The sequence below is a fragment of the Mya arenaria genome, chromosome 15, assembly GCF_026914265.1.
Source record: "Mya arenaria isolate MELC-2E11 chromosome 15, ASM2691426v1".
NCBI classification, from domain to species: Eukaryota; Metazoa; Mollusca; class Bivalvia; order Myida; family Myidae; genus Mya; species Mya arenaria.
The window spans coordinates 16,429,228-16,453,161 of record NC_069136.1 but is presented as its reverse complement, the minus strand read 5'-3'; the positions used below and the strand labels follow the sequence as shown (position 1 = coordinate 16,453,161).

General features: G+C 34.0%; 1 protein-coding gene across 2 annotated transcripts in view; it reads left to right on the top strand.

Annotated features, from left to right (window-relative positions):
- LOC128219685 (uncharacterized) overlaps positions 1–23,934 on the top strand; it is a 120,879-nt gene that overhangs the window by 37,472 nt on the left and 59,473 nt on the right. Inside the window, exons 27-48 of one of the 2 annotated variants that reach the window (XM_052927594.1) lie at positions 164–295; positions 1,323–1,442; positions 2,029–2,099; positions 3,843–3,891; positions 4,236–4,358; positions 6,462–6,605; positions 7,215–7,334; positions 7,577–7,699; positions 8,097–8,228; positions 9,519–9,638; positions 10,240–10,310; positions 12,758–12,806; positions 14,554–14,681; positions 15,226–15,274; positions 16,716–16,843; positions 17,386–17,434; positions 18,877–19,004; positions 19,542–19,590; positions 21,031–21,158; positions 21,695–21,743; positions 23,191–23,318; positions 23,862–23,910. In XM_052927594.1, coding sequence (XP_052783554.1) covers positions 164–295; positions 1,323–1,442; positions 2,029–2,099; positions 3,843–3,891; positions 4,236–4,358; positions 6,462–6,605; positions 7,215–7,334; positions 7,577–7,699; positions 8,097–8,228; positions 9,519–9,638; positions 10,240–10,310; positions 12,758–12,806; positions 14,554–14,681; positions 15,226–15,274; positions 16,716–16,843; positions 17,386–17,434; positions 18,877–19,004; positions 19,542–19,590; positions 21,031–21,158; positions 21,695–21,743; positions 23,191–23,318; positions 23,862–23,910 — 2,139 coding nt within the window. The remainder of the gene's footprint in view (positions 1–163; positions 296–1,322; positions 1,443–2,028; positions 2,100–3,842; positions 3,892–4,235; positions 4,359–6,461; positions 6,606–7,214; positions 7,335–7,576; positions 7,700–8,096; positions 8,229–9,518; positions 9,639–10,239; positions 10,311–12,757; positions 12,807–14,553; positions 14,682–15,225; positions 15,275–16,715; positions 16,844–17,385; positions 17,435–18,876; positions 19,005–19,541; positions 19,591–21,030; positions 21,159–21,694; positions 21,744–23,190; positions 23,319–23,861; positions 23,911–23,934) is intronic. The other variant, XM_052927595.1, reaches the window with a different exon arrangement.

Below are 23,934 nucleotides of genomic sequence, written 5' to 3'. Positions count from 1 at the left end.
TATTAATGATTTGTTATTTAAATCTTCATTTTTCAAAATATAAATAAAAATAATAATTAGCGATATAGATATTTCTGTCCGATTTAATTAGCCGACAAACAGTTCTGATATATTATCGAAAAGTAAGCATTTTCTAAATGAAAAAAATACCTGGTGTTTACAGCTGTACCCGGTTCCGCCTGTTCAACAAGTGACTGCCAATTACAAGCCCCAGGATCCGTATGTTTAGTGGAATCTTGTGTTTGCAACCGGTCCGCTATTTTCGATGCCATGTCAGCCTCTTGTGTCTCGAAACGTAGGTTCTTTTTTATATTAATGTGTAAGATGTAAGCTCGTCAAATGACTGTGCTTTTGGTCAAATTCATTATTCATTTTTTTTTTAAATGGACATGAATGGGCTTTTGCGAATAATTTCAAGTTGATATTACCATTTTGGTATGATGTGTACATACATACAGTCTAACCCCGTTTGCTCGAATTCCCATGGACCGGGGAAAGTTCCTCGAGCCTCGTAAAATTCGAGCCAACACACTAGGACTATAAATGAGTTTGAGCCAACGGGGTTCGATTGTATTTTTTCTCTACCCAGGCAGTACCTAATATAAGTATATCGGATAATACTTTCATAGTAATCTACAATATAATGTGTAATTGAATAAATATTGTAATCGTCACAATTACTCGCTGCTTAAACCTAGACACAATGTACTATCGACAATGTAACATAAACCATTATATATTTTACAACGATTGTGAAGGAGTCTATGATAGCTTATACTAAGTCACTCTTGTTGGCACGATGGTGCGAGAGAGCGTGGTCTTGTGTTGTGGGGGAAATCGGAGTACCCGGAGAGAACTCACTTGTCCGGCTTGGTAACCACTAACCAAACTCACATGCGCCCAGGACGAGAATCGAACCCGGGTCGCCGCGGTGAGAAGCGAATGCGTTAACCACTGCGCTAACCGGACAACCTTATGATACCAAAATTTGATAGGTCACTGTGATTCAAAGTTGTACCTTATTGCCCATAGCTTGATAAAATGACAAGGTAGTTTGCACATCGCTTGTCACAGGTACAATCTAACCCCGTTGGCTCGAATACGCTTGGCTCGATTTTCGCCCCCGCTTGTGAGTTCGAGCCAACGGGGTTCGAGTGTTGCTTTATTAGGATCTGTTAACCCAAAATAGACTTTAAGCATAACAAAACATGTTGTTCGATAAGTAAACACCATCCTCACTTTAAACTCATTTTTTGTTTCCGCCTATACCCCATCTGTATTATTTGTGTTTGTATGCTGCATTATTCTCCGATTGCTTACAGAACCCGGCGACCTCTGTGAGTCTTACGGCGACTGCAATGGCACCAATGGGGCCTATTGTGACACGACAATGTGTCCACCTGTCTGCAGGTCGTATAATGAGACCTTTGAAAATGGATCCGGTGAGCAAGTTTTAACTTTTCATGATATATTCTATGATCTCATGACAATATATTGTTTCATCAAAGAGTTGTAAATCAGTTTACTTCCAATATATTCTAATATTGTTTGACTAAAGGATGATAGCAATTAATCATATTTGTCTCTCCTGATTTCTTATTTATCACTTGAATGAATTCATATCGATTTAAGGTATAATAGTTTCTTTATCTCTCGGACAGACAGCAAGGACGCTTTGAATCGGTCGAATTTCCACTCATACTGCACATGAGTTATGGCCGTTGGTTATGTATAGGCTATCATTAAAGCTCCAACATATATACGAACCTGCTAACCTGCACTTGGAGCGTTGTGTTTCACTCTTTATGTTGGCAAATCCAAGTTAATGTGATGTCAGAGAGCTCAGTGCATATAATGGATGATCAAAGCAACGCCCAAATAAAAGGGAAAGCTTAATATGTTATATCTCAAACTAGAGCTCAACTTATAAAATATCACAACAGCATGCCATTAAGTTTATTTTTCACTATATTTGAAAGTTCTGTGATTTAGATGTTATCAATACATGCAGTGTTTTTCTTTAAACAGGATCCGGACAAAACTGTACTACCTACATGGACTGTGACGGTCCTGATATGATTTGTTCCTTCAATCAATGCGTAAGAGTTTTATCTATTGTTCTACCTTCTGGTAACATACCGGCTATATCCACATTTCCTAGAATCGAAACATTACGATGATTCATGTTACGAAGCTTGTTCAGGTATCCGATATGCAAACATGTTTATTGCTTTAATCTTTTTGTAATATAATGTTACCTTGAAACCCCATAAAACTTGCTATGTTAAATGAAGAACAAAACAGCATATGAAATAAAGTTATTGCACACAAACTAGTCAAAAGTTACAGGAGCCCCAAAGCATCCAAATGTTACATGTCTGTGCTTTGGATACCTTAAGTTTTCCGCAATAAATAAGGAATTATTGTTTGTCTCAGTGTAAGACCGTTATAAATTTCACCGAGTAAGCACCAAAAGCTATATTTCCCGAGTGGCATGAGTGAAATATTTACCTTTGCTGTTCACGAGGTGAACTATTTTGCGATCGTACACTGAAACAAAAATGTATGTTATCATATGGCTTAAACGGATTTTAAATGACAGTTAGTTGTAGTTTTTCAGAAAAGCGCACCGAATTTGGATGCGAACGTAACGTTATATTGGAAATAACGTCACTGAATTTGTGTCCCAGCCCTTTGCGCGCTGACGTTTATTTGGGATTGAGAGCGGGCTAAAATTTCAAGTTCAGTGACAAATGGAAAGGTCAATTCAAAAAATGAAATGAAAAACTTCGATTTGACATAAAGTCGAGTTGTGGTGCGTAGTGGTGCAATCTATTCAGTATATATTATTAAAGATATGACTTACTACATTAAATCCCATTTCTGGTCAACTGATTTTTTGATCGACAACTTGGGACTGGTCGATTCGACAAGCTTGTAATAACCCCATTTGTAATAGTTTCATTGCCGCAAAATCTTACTTGACAATAGAAAGTGACAACACAAGCCAAATAACTGTAAAATTCTCTATTAGCAATTGTGTTTTAAAACCAATTATCGTAGGAATCACTAGCAAGATCGGGGGGGGCACCAGGTTCCCTCAATTCGTCAATGTTTACTTTGTTTCAATATAGGAAAGCAAAAATAATAAAATATATTATGTCTCTAATTCGGCGTTGAACTTGCGCACGAGCATGCATTTCGTTAAGTTCCATACCGGTCAACAGTTTTTTTAGATATTCAGATAATATTTAGGGCGTTTTTGTTGATACCAAACTTGTTTCAGTTTTAGTTACAAGAGTTTCGGCGGTTTGGAAACCTGGTACAAGTATTGCTTAATCAAGCAAATGCATTGTTTTGTGTACAAATTCAATAACATGATGGAGCTTCTGCATGTAGCCATAGTTTTTAACAATGATACAGCTCATGATCGATTACCTGTTTTATCCAAATGGTGTTTCAACACGCGTGTTTCATCAATTTCCGCCATGTTTTTTTTTTGTAAAGTCAGCTAGTTTTCGGATGGAAATAACCGACGAAACCGCCTCCGACGAAACCAGGATTTCGTAAAACAAACGATAAAACTGGTTTTCATTTCATTTGAAACTGTCACGCACTTACACACTTCGTGAAACCAAAATAAAACCAAAATCAGTTTATTTACAACAAAAACGCCCTTAGATAGTAAAACAGTACTGATAACTACCGATAGCATAGGGAAATTTTGAATTTAAAAAGTTCTTAGAGAATATTCAATCTTAGGATGTTTTTATGTAGGAAAAATTCCTTCTGCTGGGGCAAAATGTTTTTATTAAACCATGTATTTTTAACTTACTTCTCAGGTGTACAATCTTTCGTGGTCCGGGAACGGAACGGTTTTTGATGACACATGTAAGTCATATGTTACGGCTCATGAATGTGTTTTTCATTTTTTTAAAATATTGATTTGATAAAAATATCATCATTTGTATTTTTTCTTTTTTATAATAGTTCGGAACTATATATTGAACATATAAAGGCTTTATAATTCGCCTAGGATTAAATTGAAATTATTTTGTTCCAACTCAAATACAATTATTTATTATATGGACTCTACATTATAAATGTAAAGCAATAAATTGAAAAATGTTTAATTAATTTTAAGCTTGGGCCGTTCCTAATATATACTAGTTTAAACATCTTTCAATTCTGTATAACGTATTGCTGTGCACTATCTTAATATGTTTGTTCTTAAGGTTACGTGTATTGTGACGATGAAAACCCGTGTGATCCTGAAATGTATTGCGACCCGCAGTCCTCCATGTGTAAATGCCAGCATGGAATGGTGTTCGATGGAAATATGTGTCTTGATGATCGATGTGAGTGTTCACACAAAAAATAAGTATCATTATACTAGACATTAGATAGCTTACAAAATAATGTATGTACTAGACATTTGATAGTTTACAAATTATTTTATGTACTCTTATACCAGACATTTGATACTTCACAAAATAATTTATGTACCGTTATACCAGACATTTGATACTTCACAAAATAATTTATGTACCGTTATACCAGACATTTGATACTTCTCAAAATAATTGATGTACCGTTATACTAGACATTTGATACTTCACAAAATAGATTATTCACCGTTATATCAGACATTTGATACTTCACAAAATAATTTATGTACCGTTATACCAGACATTTGATACTTCACAAAATAATTTATGTACCGTTATACCAGACATTTGATACTTCACAAAATAATTTATGTACCGTTATACCAGACATTTGATACTTCTCAAAATAATTTATGTACCGTTATACCAGACATTTGATACTTCACAAAATAATTTATGTACCGTTATACCAGACATTTGATACTTCACAAAATAATTTATGTACCGTTATACCAGACATTTGATACTTCTCAAAATAATTTATGTACCGTTATACCAGACATTTAATAGTTTACAAAAGAAAAATGTACCGATATACCACACATTTGATAGTTTACAAAATAATTGATGTACCGTTATACTAGACAAGTAGATATTAATTAACCAAAACAATATGTACCGTAAGCTAAGCTCAACATAAATGTTTTCATTGTATCACCATGAGATGACATAATATAGGATATGAAACAAAAGTACATTTTAAGGAATCTGACTCTCATATTCAAATAGGTTTCTGAAATTGAAACTGGAATTGAAATTGTACAAATATTACGGAGACCAACAAAAACTTCTTTATAACATTATTCCGGTACAGCTTTACCAAGCATTTTTTTTTACATACAAAACCCTTTCGAATGATACTTTTTTATAAGTTATCTTGGATCATAAATTAGATTTAGTGTGTTCGTATAAAGGCGACTACTTCGTGGATGAAGTGCAGCGAAGCTAAATTGTATGGCATGCAAGTATGAGTTCGCCTCAGGCAACAGTTCAAATGTCATTTCCCACCATCTCGGGACAACAGTTTTGAATGTTACCAAAATAACCATGAAACAAATGTTGTATTACTTGATCAAAAATGTGTATAAACAATAAAATAAGTAACTCTTTCGTTACCTGGCCCCAATTTATCTAAACTTCTTAACTGGCTTAAGTAGCTTATTTCAACAAGCTTAATAACATACTTAAACTGAATATGATGAATAGAAAAAAATGTTCCTTGTGATTATCATTAAGATAATTCTTTGCTATAGTATATAAACATTATAGAAATTAGTATTACACAAATTATTGAAAAACATGCAGTCTAAAGATGAAATTTGGAAATGCTAATGACGTCTTAGTGCGCGAAGGAAACATTTCATACTGTTGACCAAAAGTTCAATCAAAGACATATTGATAGCACCCACAGTATTAAAAGATTCTAATTAATTTACATAACGAATGAGGTAATTCTGTTGAATAACAACTTCTCGTATGTAGGCATAATGATATTTACGCGAAAAAACTACAGAAATAAGCTCAGTAGCCAAATATTTACACATAAACCCGGTTTAATTACACTGGGTAAACGCCAACGACATAAAAAAACTAGGTATGTTTATCAAGGATTGTAAGGTAACGCCTTGGAATTGTCAGTAAAAGGTAAATTTAATTTAAACCAGTTTAAGTGCACAAACCTCACTCTTATCCCTACAATCTTAAACAAAGAATAAACGTAAAATGTTAATCTTATCAAAGTATGCATTAACTTGAAGAAACTTAATAATAAAACAAATAATAATAAACTTTAGATAAACCCCAAGTATTTCTATGATTAGAGATCCCAACTCTATCTGCAAACGGAGGAATACAATTTAGAGCACCTAATGCAAAAACTTTTCAAAGATGCAGTCATTGTTTGAAACTATAAGCATCACACAGAGTCTGGGCCATCTATGACATGTTTAGCAAGGAAACACGTACGTTCTGTTGTTGTTTCAGTCGACCAACACAGCTTTAACTATATTTCAGTCCACGATTCCATCAAAACATATTGTGCTGATAATATCGACTGTACAATAACCAACATGGAGTGCAATCAAATACTGGGAATATGTATATGCTCAACGTTGTTTCCGGTTTTCGACGAGGTCACAATGAAATGCAGGAAGCGTGGTAAGTTAATTCTGTTGACGTTGAAGCAAGCACTTTGACAGTTGATGCTGCGACTTTCTTATGAAACGCAATTAAAAGTTTGTTTGAAATTGTTAAATGCTTCCGAGGCTCAAGGTAGTTTTGCCGGTCGAGCCAATGGGGTTCGACTGTAGTACGACTTCAGACTGAACTAATGTTTCATTGTTTTCATGTGAGATTTTCATCGTTGCATGTTTAATATAGCATTAACTAACGTAATGCTTCAAATCCATCTTTTGTTGAATTCGTGTATATAAGGCCTAAAAATATATTTGGTTCGAGTTATCCGACCCTACCTACGAAATATGCACCGACACTGCCGCTTTTATAATCGGTTGCTTTTTTAATTGTCTTATGATATGTAGTTAAAAACCTTTATCATTTTATACAGAAGATTACTTCAATACCATTCTGCAATGATGACAAAAACACTCTTATATTAAGCCAAATAAAAAAGCTGGCATTCCCTACCTGTTATTGAAAAGGATGTTACCCTAACCAAATTAGTTTTGACCTATGTGGTTTATCTTCATGTTTTCAAGAACAATAGTAACCTATTGTAATAAAATATGGCTTTGTAAACTTTGTCAGAACAAGGCGACCTATGTTTGGTGCACGAGGAGTGTGAGGATATTAATGGAGGAATGGGATGGTGTGATGATTCTGTATGCCCGGCAATGTGCGAAGTTGACTACGGAGGCAACGATTGTGGTATAAATTATGAACTATATTAACTACACAGTTTTGAAGTTAAAAACGCGTTAAATCTCGAGTAATCTCGCTTTTCGGAGTGATAACAATGAGAAGTGACTTCCCGTTTTTTATACAAAATAAAAAAAATATGTATAATTATATGAAATGTATCTTTTTAAGCCTTGTAAATCTTGCCAATAAAACTGTTCTCGTGTTATACTGTTCAAGTACGCATCTTTGACGTTGTATATCTATTTCAGCATACCATTGTTACAACGACTCTATGTGCGAGCTACCCCATACATTCTGCGACATGAACGTCTCACAATGCAGATGTGAACAACCACGTATATTCAATGGGAGTAGTTGCATTGACCAAAGAAGTATGACTAATGTCCTATTTCTATAATATTGTTTAAATTGTGATTGTCGTTTATATTATAGACAGTATTAGCCGCATCACACGTTTTGGGCCTTCGAAAGTAATAATTACAAAATATCCAAAATGAAATTAGCATTAAAAATATTTTATGCTAATAGTAATGAACTCTTGAAAAAAAATATTTGATCGAACTTCTTTATTTAAAGGGAATGTTATTTATGCATCATGTGATTAACGATTTGTTTTTTAAATCTTCATTTTTTAAAACATCAATAAAAAAAATACTGATTAGCGGGATAGACATTTCTGTCCTATTTAATTAGCCTACAAAAACTCTTGATATATTATGTAAAAGTAAACATTTTCTAAATGAAACAATACCTGGTGTGTTTTTACAGCTGTACCCGGTTCCGCCTGCTCAATAGGTGACTGCCAAGCACAAGCCCCAGGATCCGTATGTTTAGTGGAATCTTGTGTTTGCAACCGCTCCACCATTTACGATGCCATGTTAGGCTCTTGTGTCTCGAAAAGTAGGTTCTCTATGTTTGATAGTAATGTATAAGATGTAAGCTCCTCATATTACTGTAATTCTGGTCAACTTCATTATTTATTTGAAAATAAATCGAACATGAATGGGCATATTGTGCATTCTTTCAAGTCGGTCGTACCATTTTGGTATGATGTGTACATACATACAGTTTAACCCCGTTTGCTTGAATTCCCAGTGACCGGCAAAAATACGTCGAGCCTCGTAAAATTCGAGCCAAGTGAGATTACTAAAATTCACTTGAAACAAATTGGGACTTTAAATTAAGTTCGAGCCAACGGGGTTCAATTGTATTTTTTCTCTACCTAGAAAATACCTTTGACTTAACATTTAATATAAGTATATTGCATAGTTATATACAGTATAATGTGTTATTGAAGAAATGTTGTAATCATCACAATTACTCGCTGCTTTGACCTAGACACAATGTACTATCGATAATTTAACTTTAACCGTTATACATTTAACAGCGATTGTGATGGAAGCTGTGAAAGCTTATACTAAGTCACTCTTGTTGGTACGATATTGCGCGAGAGTGTGGTCTTGTGTTGTGGGGGAAACCGGATTAACTGGAGAAAACCGACTTGTCCGGCTTGGTGACCACTAACCAAACTCACATGCGCCCAGGCCAGGAATCGAACCCGGATCGCCTCGGTGCGAAGCGAGTGTGCTAACCACTGCGCTAACCGGACAACCTTATCGATAACTCGATATTTTCACGTCCGATTTCAGAATAAAGAACAAAAGTACAAACTGCTAAATCTGCATCTGTAACAATAATGTTCGGTATCTTATTAAACATGAAACTAATCGTTTCGCAAAACCCTTTCGAATGATACCAAAATTTGATAGGTCACTGTAATTCAAAGTTGTACCTTATTGCCCATAGTTTGATAAAATGACAAGGCAGTTTGCACATCGCATGTCACAGGTAAAATCATACCCTGTTGGCTCGAACGCGCTTGGCTCGATCTACTCGTTGGCTCGAGATGGATTTAAAGGACCAATTTCTTTCAACTGAATGTAAGCAATCTTGTTTGCATCGAATTTTCCGGGGCTTGAGTTATTTTCGCCTGTGCCTGTGAGTTCGAGCCAACGGGTTCGAGTGTTGCTTTAATTGGATATGTTAACCCAAAATAGACTTAAAGCATACCAAAACATGTTGTTCGATCAGTAAACACCATGCTCACAATAAACTCATGTTTTGTTTCCGCCTATACCCCATCTGTTTTATTTGTGTTTATATCCTGCAATATTTTCTGATTGTTTACAGAGCTCGGCGACCTCTGTGAGACTTACGGCGACTGCAATGGCACCAATGGGGCCTATTGTGACACGACAATGTGTCCACCTGTCTGCAGGTCGTATAATGAGACCTTTGAAAATGGATCCGGTGAGCAAGTTTTTACTTTTCATGATATATTCTATGATCTCACAACAATATATTGTTTCAGCAATGAGTTGTGAATCAGTTTATTTCCAATCTATTCTTATATTGTTTGACTAAAGGATGATAGCAATTAAACATATTTGTCTCTCCTGATGCGATTTCTCATATATCGCTTGAATGAATTATATTGAGTTAAGGTAAAATAGTTTGTATATCTCTCGGACAGACAGCACGGACGCTTGTAATCGGTCGAATTTCCTCTCATACTGTACATGAGTTATGGCCGTTGATTATGCATAAGCTATCATTGAAGCCCCCAATTATATACGAACCTGCTTACCTGCACTTGGAGCGTTGTGTCTCACTCTTTATGTTGGCTAGTCTCAGTAAATGTAATGTCAGAGAGCTTAGTGCATATATGCATGCATAATGGCTGTCCAAAGCAACGCCCTTATACAAGGGAAAGCTTAATATGTTACATCTCAAACTAGAGCTCAATTTATAAAATATCACAACATCTTGCCATATATTTATATTTTTCACTATTTTTAAGAGTTCTGTGATTTAGATTTTGTCAATACATGCAGTGTTTTTTATTGAACAGGATCCGGACAAAACTGTACTACCTACATGGACTGTGACGGCCCTGATATGATTTGTTCCTTCAATCAATGCGTAAGAGTTTTATCTATTGTTCTACCTTCTGGTAACATACCGGCTATATCCACATAGAATCGAAACATTACGATGATTCATGTTACGAAGCTTATACAGGTATCCGTCATGCAAATATGCAATTTATTTAATCGTTTTATTATATAATGTTACCTTGCAATAAAAAAACAACATTTGGCTTGTTAAATGAAGAACGGAACATCATTAAAGATGCACTCTTTCTCCCAGATAAGATTTACCAAAATTAATTAACATTCCAAAAGGATTGAATAAATTTCGAAAACAATGGTTCTTATGAAGGATACCGAGTTTAATTTGAAAGAAATGAGTTTAAAACATGGTATTTCTACCTTGTGAGACTTTAGTAGGCCACGGTAAATATTTAAGCATTCACCAATCATTTAATATGTTTGTGCTTTCTGCTATTAAATACACGGTTACAATCTTGTTATCAGTTATTTATATTTTCAATCAATGCACTATTTAGTAAGTAGTTAAAGGTTTATCAGTCAGAATTGATGTTTGTTATACATGTGTATGTATTGATTTTGAATAAGAGTGTCACTTTACATATAAAGTTATTGCAAACATACTAATTGTTAATATAATTTCCTGTTTAATTTCTTTTTGTACTCATTCAACCTTTTTAAATGGTATCAAAAGTTATAAGGATTCACCAAGCATCCAAATGTTACATGTTTGTACTTCGGATATCTTAAGTTTTTCTCAATAACTAGGGCATACATGTTTGTCTCAGTGTAAGATCATAATATATTTCACCGAGTGAGTACCAAAAGCTATATTTCCCGAGTGGCATAGCTATGAGTGAATTATTCAGTGAAATATTTACATTTGGTGTTCACGAGGTTAAATGAATAGCGATCTTACGTTGAAACAAACATATTCTTATTATATGGCTTTAAATGATTTTAAATGACAGTTAATTGTAGTTTTTCTGAAAAGCGCGCCAAATTGGATGCGAACGTAACGTCATTTCAGAAATGACGTCGTTGAATTTGTGTCCCAGCCCTGTGCGCGCTGGCGTTTGCTTTGGTTAGCGGGCTAAAAATTCAAAACAGTGAAAAATATCAAGATGGTAGTTCACTGTTTGAAACAGTGAAGTATCATTTTTATTTCGCTGATAAAGCTCCATAAACCACCGGGAAGCATAATAACAAATTCTCCCCTCGGCTCTCATCACAACACTTTTGATGTTTTAGTTTTTGTTGTTTTTGTACCATCGTCCGATCATCGTGATATTCTCTGGCATTCTAATATAATTTCACAATAGTTTGATTAAACAACTTTAACGGACCCTCTGTGGTTATTTTGTTTTGTTTAAACAGTAGCGATTTGTCACAAATTGGAGACTAGATATTTGAGATGGTACTCTTACAGTCGAATCCTGTTATGTCGAATTCTGTTATCTCGAATTTCGTTTAATATCGAACTTTTTACGAATATGTTGAGTTTACTTATACACTTGTTGCATTTCGGTTACATTGAATGTTCATTATTTCGAAATGTTTTCGAAGGTCCCAGCGAAATCAACATAGCGCGTTTTGATGTACCATGTTATTAGTTACTGATAGCGAAATTGTGTTTATATGTTTTAAGGGTCTTCCACAGACAGTGTGTGTATACCACGTGATCAATTACGTCATACTTATATGTTTCGTCAGAAGGCAACATTTTGCTTAAAATAAAGACTTAAATCAAAGATAACTTTTCTCTTACTACACCATTTTAAATAAAACAAAGGGCATTCTATGCGGCTTAAAGAGCCCCGCCTTCGTTTTATTACCAAAAATTGATAAGGTTATTAGTTTCATCAAACACTTCGACAAACCTGTTTCCAAAATAACGTTTTGACAGCGGTCCGTCAGACGGCCTAATTGTGAAAAGGTTTGTCGAAGTGTTTTAAGAAACTCAACTCTCAATCAAACTCTGGTAAAAGATCGAAGGCGGGGCTCCGTAAGCGGCGTAGACTGGGGAAGAAATAATAAAGTTATCTTTGTTTAAAGTCTTCATTCGAAGCAAAATATTGCCTTCCGACTTAGCATTTATGACACATTTTATCACGTGGTATACACACACGGACAGAGCAATAGAACAGTGAAATCTTAAACATTACAGAAAAAGTAGTGTGTTGTTTTGACGAACCAATTTGTTCAGGAGAAAACAACAAGTTTTGATATGATCAGAAGTTGAGCATAGATGTCAGAAAAATGCATTCGCTACATTCATCCAATGAATCATTAACAGAGGACTTTTGAATATTATACGTAATATAAACCATTTATTTGATAAGTTACGCATTGTAACGAAGTTTCATATTGAGGCCTTTTTAGTAAATATATACAATAAATGCAATTGTTTACAAGCATGCATAACATATATTCAATTTCCTCAACATATGTACATGTTTGTTATTCATGTAATTTTAGATATACAATGGTACAGGGCCATGGGACTACGAAGGTTCCGGATATGCGTGTAAGTGATCCTTACGTGTTAATATCATTTCAAACTGAACTAAAGTGCGACAAAAATATCTTAATACTTTTATCATAATACCGTTATATCATAAACTTTTGGGTGAATACATTCTTACAAAATTTGGAAATACTTGAAAAAGTCAGTGCTTTTGGGCAAACAAGTTATTACGTGAAAATAAGTTATTATGTGACTATTCATACAAAATAATCGTTCATTTTTTTAAGATTTAGTAAAAACCACTAGCGTTTAAGAGACGGACAAAGTTCGTTTGTGGGTAGTATAAGGAAGTTGTGGATATTTGTTCTTTTTAGTGTAAGATCGTATTTTATTTCACGAGTGTCATAGAAAAACACATTTTAACGAGTGGCTTCGCCATATCACGAAAGTGAAGTATTCTGTTTTGATCAAGGGGAAGTAGCTACAAAGGATTTTCAAAGTAGTTCTGAAAGTTGATATTTTCACTCCTTATTTTGCTGTGAAAAAATCAAATTGATAATTTCACTGTTGTTATTTCACTTATAAAAACCTTTATTACATCGAAATGCATGAAAGAAAGACGTCCCATCAGAAATTTTAAAACTCAAATATAGTTTTACTTGAAATGTCTACCCAGCGGTCAGGGCATCAGCTGCTCTCATAACAGAAATATCTATTTGTGATGCCCGTTAAACTACATTTTGAAAATTATGCTGTTTGAAGGCCGGCCAACATTAATGCAAATAACAGTGTGTGTAAACCACGTGATGATTAACGTCATAAATGCTACGTCGAAATACAAAACTTTGCTTCAAATGAAGACTTTGAACAATGATAAAAAAATCACCATTTTAAATGAGATCTAGCGCAGTCTACATCGCTAAAATACACCCCTGACATAGCCCTGCATTTGGTATTTTGCTAAAATTTAATTAAGAGTTTAGTTTCTCAAAACACTTCGACAAATCTTTTTACGAAACCGCTGCCTGATCTGGAATTGTCAAAACATTATATTGGAAACAGGTTTGTCCTATTGTTTGAGGAAACTAATTACCTAATCAAACTCCGGTAATCAAATGACGGCGGTGCTCTTTAAGCAGCATAGACTGCCTTTGTTTCATTTAAAATGTTGAAGAAAAAGAAAAGTTTAAAATCTTTTTGTTAAGTCATCATACGAAGCAAAATGCTGCCTTCCTACGTAGCATTTTGACGTAATTTATCACGTGGTAAACACACACTGAATAAGAAAGAAAGAAACGTAACAGTGTAATGTATTGTAAAAGAAAAGTTTGAAATCTTTATCTTAAGTCATTATTCGAAGCAAAATTTTGCCTTCCTAGGTAGCATTTATGACGTAATTATTATTTAAATATTTGATCTTGTTATTGTTTATTTTGTGTCAGCAGGTCCCGTAAAATATAAATCAACATTTTAGAAAATATTAATTTATGATATGTTGAATGTATTGTTGCCATAAGTGGTTCAATTTTACTTTTATAAGTGATTTCAAGTGGTTGATCTTTTCCCGCGTTATTGTGATAACATTTCTTAAAATGTTTCCGGTTACATTCGGATCGTTCTATTTACAGAATGGGTAAGAAAGGACTTCAGAACGTCTTTTGTTAATTATTTAAAAAGTACGCGTGGTGTTCTTCGGACTCCACACATTTTGACCAGCCCAATTACATTCATACCCCGATAATGACATTAATCCCGCAGTTCATTCCTTAATTAAAGCATATGTTTACAGTAGCTGTTTTTATTTTAGCGTGTGAAGTGGATGAGGATTGCGGAGTGCCGGGAATGTGTTTAAATGGAACGTGTAAATTTCCTTGTGCATCCAACGAAGACTGTTCAGGAATGATGATGGTTTGCGATATGGCAATGGGACAATGTGTAAGTCAAAAAATTATTGAATTGTAAAGGTGTATATATATATATATATATTGGTTATGTCGAATGTTCGTTATTTCGAAGTATTTCCGAAGTTCCTCACGACTTCGACATAGCGAGTTATGATTGTGCCATTTATTTATTAACGGTGAGCGAAATTGCATGTATTCGTTTTTAACGCCAAAAGAAGCAAAAGAGCAATGGAAGCTCAAACATTATAATATTGCAAAAGTTGTGTGTTGTTTTGACGAACCAATTTGTTCAGGAGTAAATCAACAAATTTTGATATGATAACAAAGTGAGCATTGATGACTAAACAATGCATTCGCTAAATTCATCCCATGAATCATTAACTGAGTACTTTTGAATATTATACGTACTATAAACCATTTATTTGATAAGTTACCCATTGTAACAAGGTTTCATATTTAGGCCTTTTTAGTGAATGTAAACAAGAAATGGAATTGTTTACAAGCATACATAACATACTCGTATATTCAAATTTCATCAACATATGTACATTGTATGTTTTTCACGTTATTTTTAGATACACAATGATACAGGGCCATGGGACTACGAAGGTTCCGGATATGCGTGTAAGTGATCCTTACGTGTAAATATCATTGCAAACTGAACTCAAGTGCGACAAAAATATCTTAATGCATTTATCATAATACCGTAATATCATAAGCTTTTGGGTGAATAAATTCTTACAAAATTTGGAAATGCTTGAAAACGTCAATGCTTTTGGGCGTATAAGTTATTATGTGAGAATAAGTTATTATGTGACTATGCATTAAAAATGACCGTTCATATTTTAAGATATAGTAAAAACCGCTTGCGTTAAAGCGACTGACAAAGTTCGTTTGTAGGAAGTATCGGTGTTATCAGCCGATTTTAACTTTGATATAGTTTTTCTTGAATAGTTAACCCAGCGGTCAGGTCTTCAGTGGGCCTTAAAATAGAAATATCACGTTAAAATACATTTTGAAAAGAATGCTGTTTGAAGGCCGGCCAACATTAATGCAAATAACAGTTTGTATATACCACGTGATAATGTACGTCATAAATGCTACGTCGGAACACAAAACTTTTATTCAAATGAAGACTTTGAACAACGATAAATAATATCACCATTTTAAATTAGACCTAGCGCAGTCTACATCGCTAACATAGCCCCGCATTTGGTATTTTGCTAAAATTTAATTGACAGTTTAGTTTCTCAAAACACTTCGACAAATCTTTTTACGAAACCGCTGCCTGATCTGGAATTGTCAAAACATTATTTTGGAAACAGGTTTGTCCTATTGTTTGAGGAAACTAATCACCTAATCAAACTCCGGTAAACACACGACGGCGGGCCCTTTAAGCAGCGCAGACTGCCCTTTGTTTCATTTAAAATGTTGAAGAAAAGGGAAAGTTTAAAATCTTTTTGTTTAGTCACATACGAAGCAAAATGCTGCCTTCCTACGTAGCATTTTGACGTAATTTATCACGTGGTAAACACACACTGAATAAGAAAGAAAGAAACGTAACCGTGTAATGTATTGTAAAAGAAAAGTTTGAAATCTTTATCTTAAGTCATTATTCGAAGCAAAATGTTGCCTTCCTAGGTAGCATTTATGACGTAATTATTTAAATATTTGATCTTGTTATTGTTTATTTTGTGTCAGCAGGTCCCGTAAAATATAAATCAACATTTTAGAAAGTGTTAATTTATGATATGTTGAATGTATTGTTGCCATAAGTGGTTCAATTTTACTTTTATAAGTGATTTCAAGTGGTTGATCTTTTCCCGCGTTATTGTGATAACATTTCTTAAAATGTTTCCGGTTACATTCGGATCGTTCTATTTACAGAATGGGTAAGAAAGGACTTCAGAACGTCTTTTGTAAATGATTTAAAAAGTACGCGTGGTGTTCTTCGGACTCCACACATTTTGACCAGCCCAATTGCATTCATACCCCGATAATGACATTAATCCCGCAGTTCATTCCTTAATTAAAGCATATGTTTACAGTAGCTGTTTTATTTTAGCGTGTGAAGTGGACGAGGATTGCGGAGTGCCGGGAATGTGTTTAAATGGAACGTGTAAATTTCCTTGTGCATCCAACGAAGACTGTTCAGGAATGATGATGGTTTGCGATATGGCAATGGGACAATGTGTAAGTCAAAACATTATTGAATTGTAAAGGTGTATATATATATATATATTGGTTATGTCGAATGTTCGTTATTTCGAAGTATTTCCGAAGTTCCTCACGACTTCGACATAGCGAGTTTTGATTGTACCATTTATTTATTAACGGATAGCGAAATTTCATTTAGTCGTTTTTAACGCCAAAAGAAGCAAAAGAGCAATGGAAGCTCAATCATTATAATATTGCAAAAGTTGTGTGTTGTTTTGACGAACCAATTTGTTCAGGAGTAAATCAACAAATTTTGATATGATAACAAAGTGAGCATTGATGACTAAACAATGCATTCGCTAAATTCATCCCATGAATCATTAACTGAGTACTTTTGAATATTATACGTAATATAAACCATTTATTTGATAAGTTACCCATTGTAACAAGGTTTCATATTTAGGCCTTTTTAGTGAATGTAAACAAGAAATGGAATTGTTTACAAGCATACATAACATACTCGTATATTCAAATTTCATCAACATATGTACATTGTATGTTTTTGATGTAATTTTTAGATACACAATGATACGGGGCCATGGGACTACGAAGGTTCCGGATATGCGTGTAAGTGATCCTTACGTGTAAATATCATTGCAAACTGAACTAAAGTGCGACAAAAATATCTTAATACATTTATCATAATACCGAAATATCATAAGCTTTTGGGTGAATAAATTCTTACAAAATTTGGAAATGCTTGAAAACGTCAATGCTTTTGGGCGTATAAGTTATTATGTGAGATTAAGTTAGTATGTGACTATGCATTAAAAATGACCGTTCATATTTTAAGATATAGTAAAAACCGCTTGCGTTAAAGCGACTGACAAAGTTCGTTTGTGGGTAGTATCGGTGTTATCAGCCGATTTTAACTTAGATATAGTTTTTCTTGAATAGTTTACCCAGCGGTCAGGTCTTCAGTGGGCCTTAAAACAGAAATATCACGTTAAAATACATTTTGAAAAGAATGCTGTTTGAAGGCCGGCCAACATTAATGCAAATAACAGTTTGTATATACCACGTGATAATTTACGTCATAAATGCTACGTCGGAATACAAAATTTTTATTCAAATAAAGACTTTGAACAACGATAAAAATATCACCATTTTAAATTAGACCTAGCGCAGTCTACACCGCTAACATAGCCCCGCATTTGGTATTTTGCTAAAATTTAATGGAGAGTTTAGTTTCTCTAAACACTTCGACAAATCTTTTTACGAAACCGCTGCCTGATCTGGAATTGTCAAAACATTATTTTGGAAACAGGTTTGTCCTATTGTTTGAGGAAACTAATCACCTAATCAAACTCCGGTAAACACACGACGGTGGGGCCCTTTAAGCAGCGCAGACTGCCCTTTGTTTCATTTAAAATGTTGAAGAAAAGGGAAAGTTTAAAATCTTTTTGTTAAGTCATCAAACGAAGCAAAATGCTGCCTTCCTACGTAGCATTTTGACGTAATTTATCACGTGGTAAACACACACTGAATAAGAAAGAAACGTAACAGTGTAATGTATTGTAAAAGAAAAGTTTGAAATCTTTATCTTAAGTCATTATTCGAAGCAAAATTTTGCCTTCCTAGGTAGCATTTATGACGTAATTATTATTTAAATATTTGATCTTGTTTTTGTTTATTTTGTGTCAGCAGGTCCCGTAAAATATAAATCAACATTTTAGAAAATATTAATTTTTGATATGTTGAATGTATTGTTGCCATAAGTGGTTCAATTTTACTTTTATAAGTGATTTCAAGTGGTTGATCTTTTCCCGCGTTATTGTGATAACATTTCTTAAAATGTTTCCGGTTACATTCGGATCGTTCTATTTACAGAATGGGTAAGAAAGGACTTCAGAACATCTTTTGTAAATGATTTAAAAAGTACGCGTGGTGTTCTTCGGACTCCACACATTTTGACCAGCCCAATTGCATTCATACCCTGATAATGACATTAATCCCGCAGTTCATTCCTTAATTAAAGCATATGTTTACAGTAGCTGTTTTTATTTTAGCGTGTGAAGTGGACGAGGATTGCGGAGTGCCGGGAATGTGTTTAAATGGAACGTGTAAATTTCCTTGTGCATCCAACGAAGACTGTTCAGGAATGATGATGGTTTGCGATATGGCAATGGGACAATGTGTAAGTCAAAAAATTATTGAATTGTAAAGGTGTATATATATATATTGGTTATGTCGAATGTTCGTTATTTCGAAGTTTTCCGAAGTTCCTCACGACTTCGACATAGCGAGTTTTGATTGTACCATTTATTTATTAACGGATAGCGAAATTGCATTTATTCGTTTTTAACGCCAAAAGAAGCAAAAGAGCAATGGAAGCTCAATCATTATAATATTGCAAAAGTTGTGTGTTGTTTTGACGAACCAATTTGTTCAGGAGTAAATCAACAAATTTTGATATGATAACAAAGTGAGCATTGATGACTAAACAATGCATTCGCTAAATTCATCCCATGAATCATTAACTGAGTACTTTTGAATATTATACGTAATATAAACCATTTATTTGATAAGTTACCCATTGTAACAAGGTTTCATATTTAGGCCTTTTTAGTGAATGTAAACAAGAAATGGAATTGTTTACAAGCATACATAACATACTCGTATATTCAAATTTCATCAACATGTGTACATTGTATGTTTTTCACGTTATTTTTAGATACACAATGATACAGGGCCATGGGACTACGAAGGTTCCGGATATGCGTGTAAGTGATCCTTACGTGTAAATATCATTGCAAACTGAACTCAAGTGCGACAAAAATATCTTAATACATTTATCATAATACCGAAATATCATAAGCTTTTGGGTGAATAAATTCTTACAAAATTTGGAAATGCTTGAAAACGTCAATGCTTTTGGGCGTATAAGTTATTATGTGAGAATAAGTTATTATGTGACTATGCATTAAAAATGACCGTTCATATTTTAAGATATAGTAAAAACCGCTTGCGTTAAAGCGACTGACAAAGTTCGTTTGTGGGTAGTATCGGTGTTATCAGCCGATTTTAACTTAGATATAGTTTCTTGAATAGTTTACCCAGCGGTCAGGTCTTCAGTGGGCCTTAAAACAGAAATATCACGTTAAAATACATTTTGAAAAGAATGCTGTTTGAAGGCCGGCCAACATTAATGCAAATAACAGTTTGTATATACCACGTGATAATTTACGTCATAAATGTTACGTCGGAATACAAAACTTTTATTCAAATAAAGACTTTGAACAACGATAAAAATATCACCATTTTAAATTAGACCTAGCGCAGTCTACACCGCTAACATAGCCCCGCATTTGGTATTTTGCTAAAATTTAATGGAGAGTTTAGTTTCTCAAAACACTTCGACAAATCTTTTTACGAAACCGCTGCCTGATCTGGAATTGTCAAAACATTAATTTGGAAACAGTTTTGTCCTATTGTTTGAGGAAACTAATCACCTAATCAAACTCCGGTAAACACACGACGGTGGGGCCCTTTAAGCAGCGCAGACTGCCCTTTGTTTCATTTAAAATGTTGAAGAAAAGGGAAAGTTTAAAATCTTTTTGTTAAGTCATCAAACGAAGCAAAATGCTGCCTTCCTACGTAGCATTTTGACGTAATTTATCACGTGGTAAACACACACTGAATAAGAAAGAAACGTAACAGTGTAATGTATTGTAAAAGAAAAGTTTGAAATCTTTATCTTAAGTCATTATTCGAAGCAAAATTTTGCCTTCCTAGGTAGCATTTATGACGTAATTATTATTTAAATATTTGATCTTGTTTTTGTTTATTTTGTGTCAGCAGGTCCCGTAAAATATAAATCAACATTTTAGAAAATATTAATTTTTGATATGTTGAATGTATTGTTGCCATAAGTGGTTCAATTTTACTTTTATAAGTGATTTCAAGTGGTTGATCTTTTCCCGCGTTATTGTGATAACATTTCTTAAAATGTTTCCGGTTACATTCGGATCGTTCTATTTACAGAATGGGTAAGAAAGGACTTCAGAACATCTTTTGTAAATGATTTAAAAAGTACGCGTGGTGTTCTTCGGACTCCACACATTTTGACCAGCCCAATTGCATTCATACCCCGATAATGACATTAATCCCGCAGTTCATTCCTTAATTAAAGCATATGTTTACAGTAGCTGTTTTTATTTTAGCGTGTGAAGTGGACGAGGATTGCGGAGTGCCGGGAATGTGTTTAAATGGAACGTGTAAATTTCCTTGTGCATCCAACGAAGACTGTTCAGGAATGATGATGGTTTGCGATATGGCAATGGGACAATGTGTAAGTCAAAAAATTATTGAATTGTAAAGGTGTATATATATATATATTGGTTATGTCGAATGTTCGTTATTTCGAAGTATTTCCGAAGTTCCTCACGACTTCGACATAGCGAGTTTTGATTGTACCATTTATTTATTAACGGATAGCGAAATTGCATTTATTCGTTTTTAACGCCAAAAGAAGCAAAAGAGCAATGGAAGCTCAAACATTATAATATTGCAAAAGTTGTGTGTTGTTTTGACGAACCAATTTGTTCAGGAGTAAATCAACAAATTTTGATATGATAAAGTGAGCATTGATGACTAAACAATGCATTCGCTAAATTCATCCCATGAATCATTAACTGAGTACTTTTGAATATTATACGTAATATAAACCATTTATTTGATAGATTACCCATTGTAACAAGGTTTCATATTTAGGCCTTTTTAGTGAATGTAAACAAGAAATGGAATTGTTTACAAGCATACATAACATACTCGTATATTCAATTTTTCTCAACATATGTACATTGTATGTTTTTCATGTAATTTTAGATACACAATGATACAGGGCCTTGGGACTACGAAGGTTCCGGATATGCGTGTAAGTGATCCTTACGTGTAAATATCATTTCAAACTGAACTAAAGTGCGACAAAAATATCTTAATGCATTTATCATAATACCGTAATATCATAAGCTTTTGGGTGAATAAATTCTTACAAAATTTGGAAATGCATGAAAACGTCAATGCTTTTGGGCGTATAAGTTATTATGTGAGAATAAGTTATTATGTGACTATGCATTAAAAATGACCGTTCATATTTTAAGATATAGTAAAAACCGCTTGCGTTAAAGCGACTGACAAAGTTCGTTTGTAGGTAGTATCGGTGTTATCAGCCGATTTTAACTTAGATATAGTTTTTTCTTGAATAGTTTACCCAGCGGTCAGGTCTTCAGTGGGCCTTAAAACAGAAATATCACGTTAAAATACATTTTGAAAAGAATGCTGTTTGAAGGCCGGCCAACATTAATGCAAATAACAGTTTGTATATACCACGTAATAATTTACGTCATAAATGCTACGTCGGAATACAAAACTTTTATTCAAATTAAGACTTTGAACAACGATAAAAATATCACCATTTTAAATTAGACCTAGCGCAGTCTACACCGCTAACATAGCCCCGCATTTGTTATTTTGCTAAAATTTAATTGAGAGTTTAGTTTCTCAAAACACTTCAACAAATCTTTTTACGAAACCGCTGCCTGATCTGGAATTGTCAAAACATTATTTTGGAAACAGGTTTGTCCTATTGTTTGAGGAAACTAATCACCTAATCAAACTCCGGTAAACACACGACGGCGGGGCCCTTTAAGCAGCGCAGACTGCCCTTTGTTTCATTTAAAATGTTGAAGAAAAGGGAAAGTTTAAAATCTTTTTGTTAAGTCACGTACGAAGCAAAATGCTGCCTTCCTACGTAGCATTTTGACGTAATTTATCACGTGGTAAACACACACTGAATAAGAATGAAAGAAACGTAACAGTGTAATGTATTGTAAAAGAAAAGTTTGAAATCTTTATCTTAAGTCATTATTCGTAGCAAAATTGTGCCTTCCTAGGTAGCATTTATGACGTAATTATTATTTAAATATTTGATCTTGTTATTGTTGTTTTTGTGTCAGCAGGTCCCGTAAAATATAAATCAACATTTTAGAAAATATTAATTTATGATATGTTGAATGTATTGTTGCCATAAGTGGTTCAATTTTACTTTTATAAGTGATTTTCAAGTGGTTGATCTTTTCCCGCGTTATTGTGATAACATTTCTTAAAATGTTTCCGGTTACATTCGGATCGTTCTATTTACAGAATGGGTAAGAAAGGACTTCAGAACATCTTTTGTAAATGATTTAAAAAGTACGCGTGGTGTTCTTCGGACTCCACACATTTTGACCAGCCCAATTGCATTCATACCCCGATAATGACATTAATCCCGCAGTTCATTCCTTAATTAAAGCATATGTTTACAGTAGCTGTTTTTATTTTAGCGTGTGAAGTGGATGAGGATTGCGGAGTGCCGGGAATGTGTTTAAATGGAACGTGTAAATTTCCTTGTGCATCCAACGAAGACTGTTCAGGAATGATGATGGTTTGCGATATGGCAATGGGACAATGTGTAAGTCAAAAAATTATTGAATTGTAAAGGTGTATATATATATATATATATTGGTTATGTCGAATGTTCGTTATTTCGAAGTATTTCCGAAGTTCCTCACGACTTCGACATAGCGAGTTTTGATTGTACCATTTATTTATTAACGGATAGCGAAATTGCATTCATTCGTTTTTAACGCCAAAAGAAGAAAAAGAGCAATGGAAGCTCAAACATTATAATATTGCAAAAGTTGTGTGTTGTTTTGACGAACCAATTTGTTCAGGAGTAAATCAACAAATTTTGATATGATAACAAAGTGAGCATTGATGACTAAACAATGCATTCGCTAAATTCATCCCATGAATCATTAACTGAGTACTTTTGAATATTATACGTAATATAAACCATTTATTTGATAAATTACCCATTGTAACAAGGTTTCATATTTAGGCCTTTTTAGTGAATGTAAACAAGAAATGGAATTGTTTACAAGCATACATAACATACTCGTATATTCAATTTTTCTCAACATATGTACATTGTATGTTTTTCATGTAATTTTAGATACACAATGATACAGGGCCTTGGGACTACGAAGGTTCCGGATATTCGTGTAAGTGATCCTTACGTGTAAATA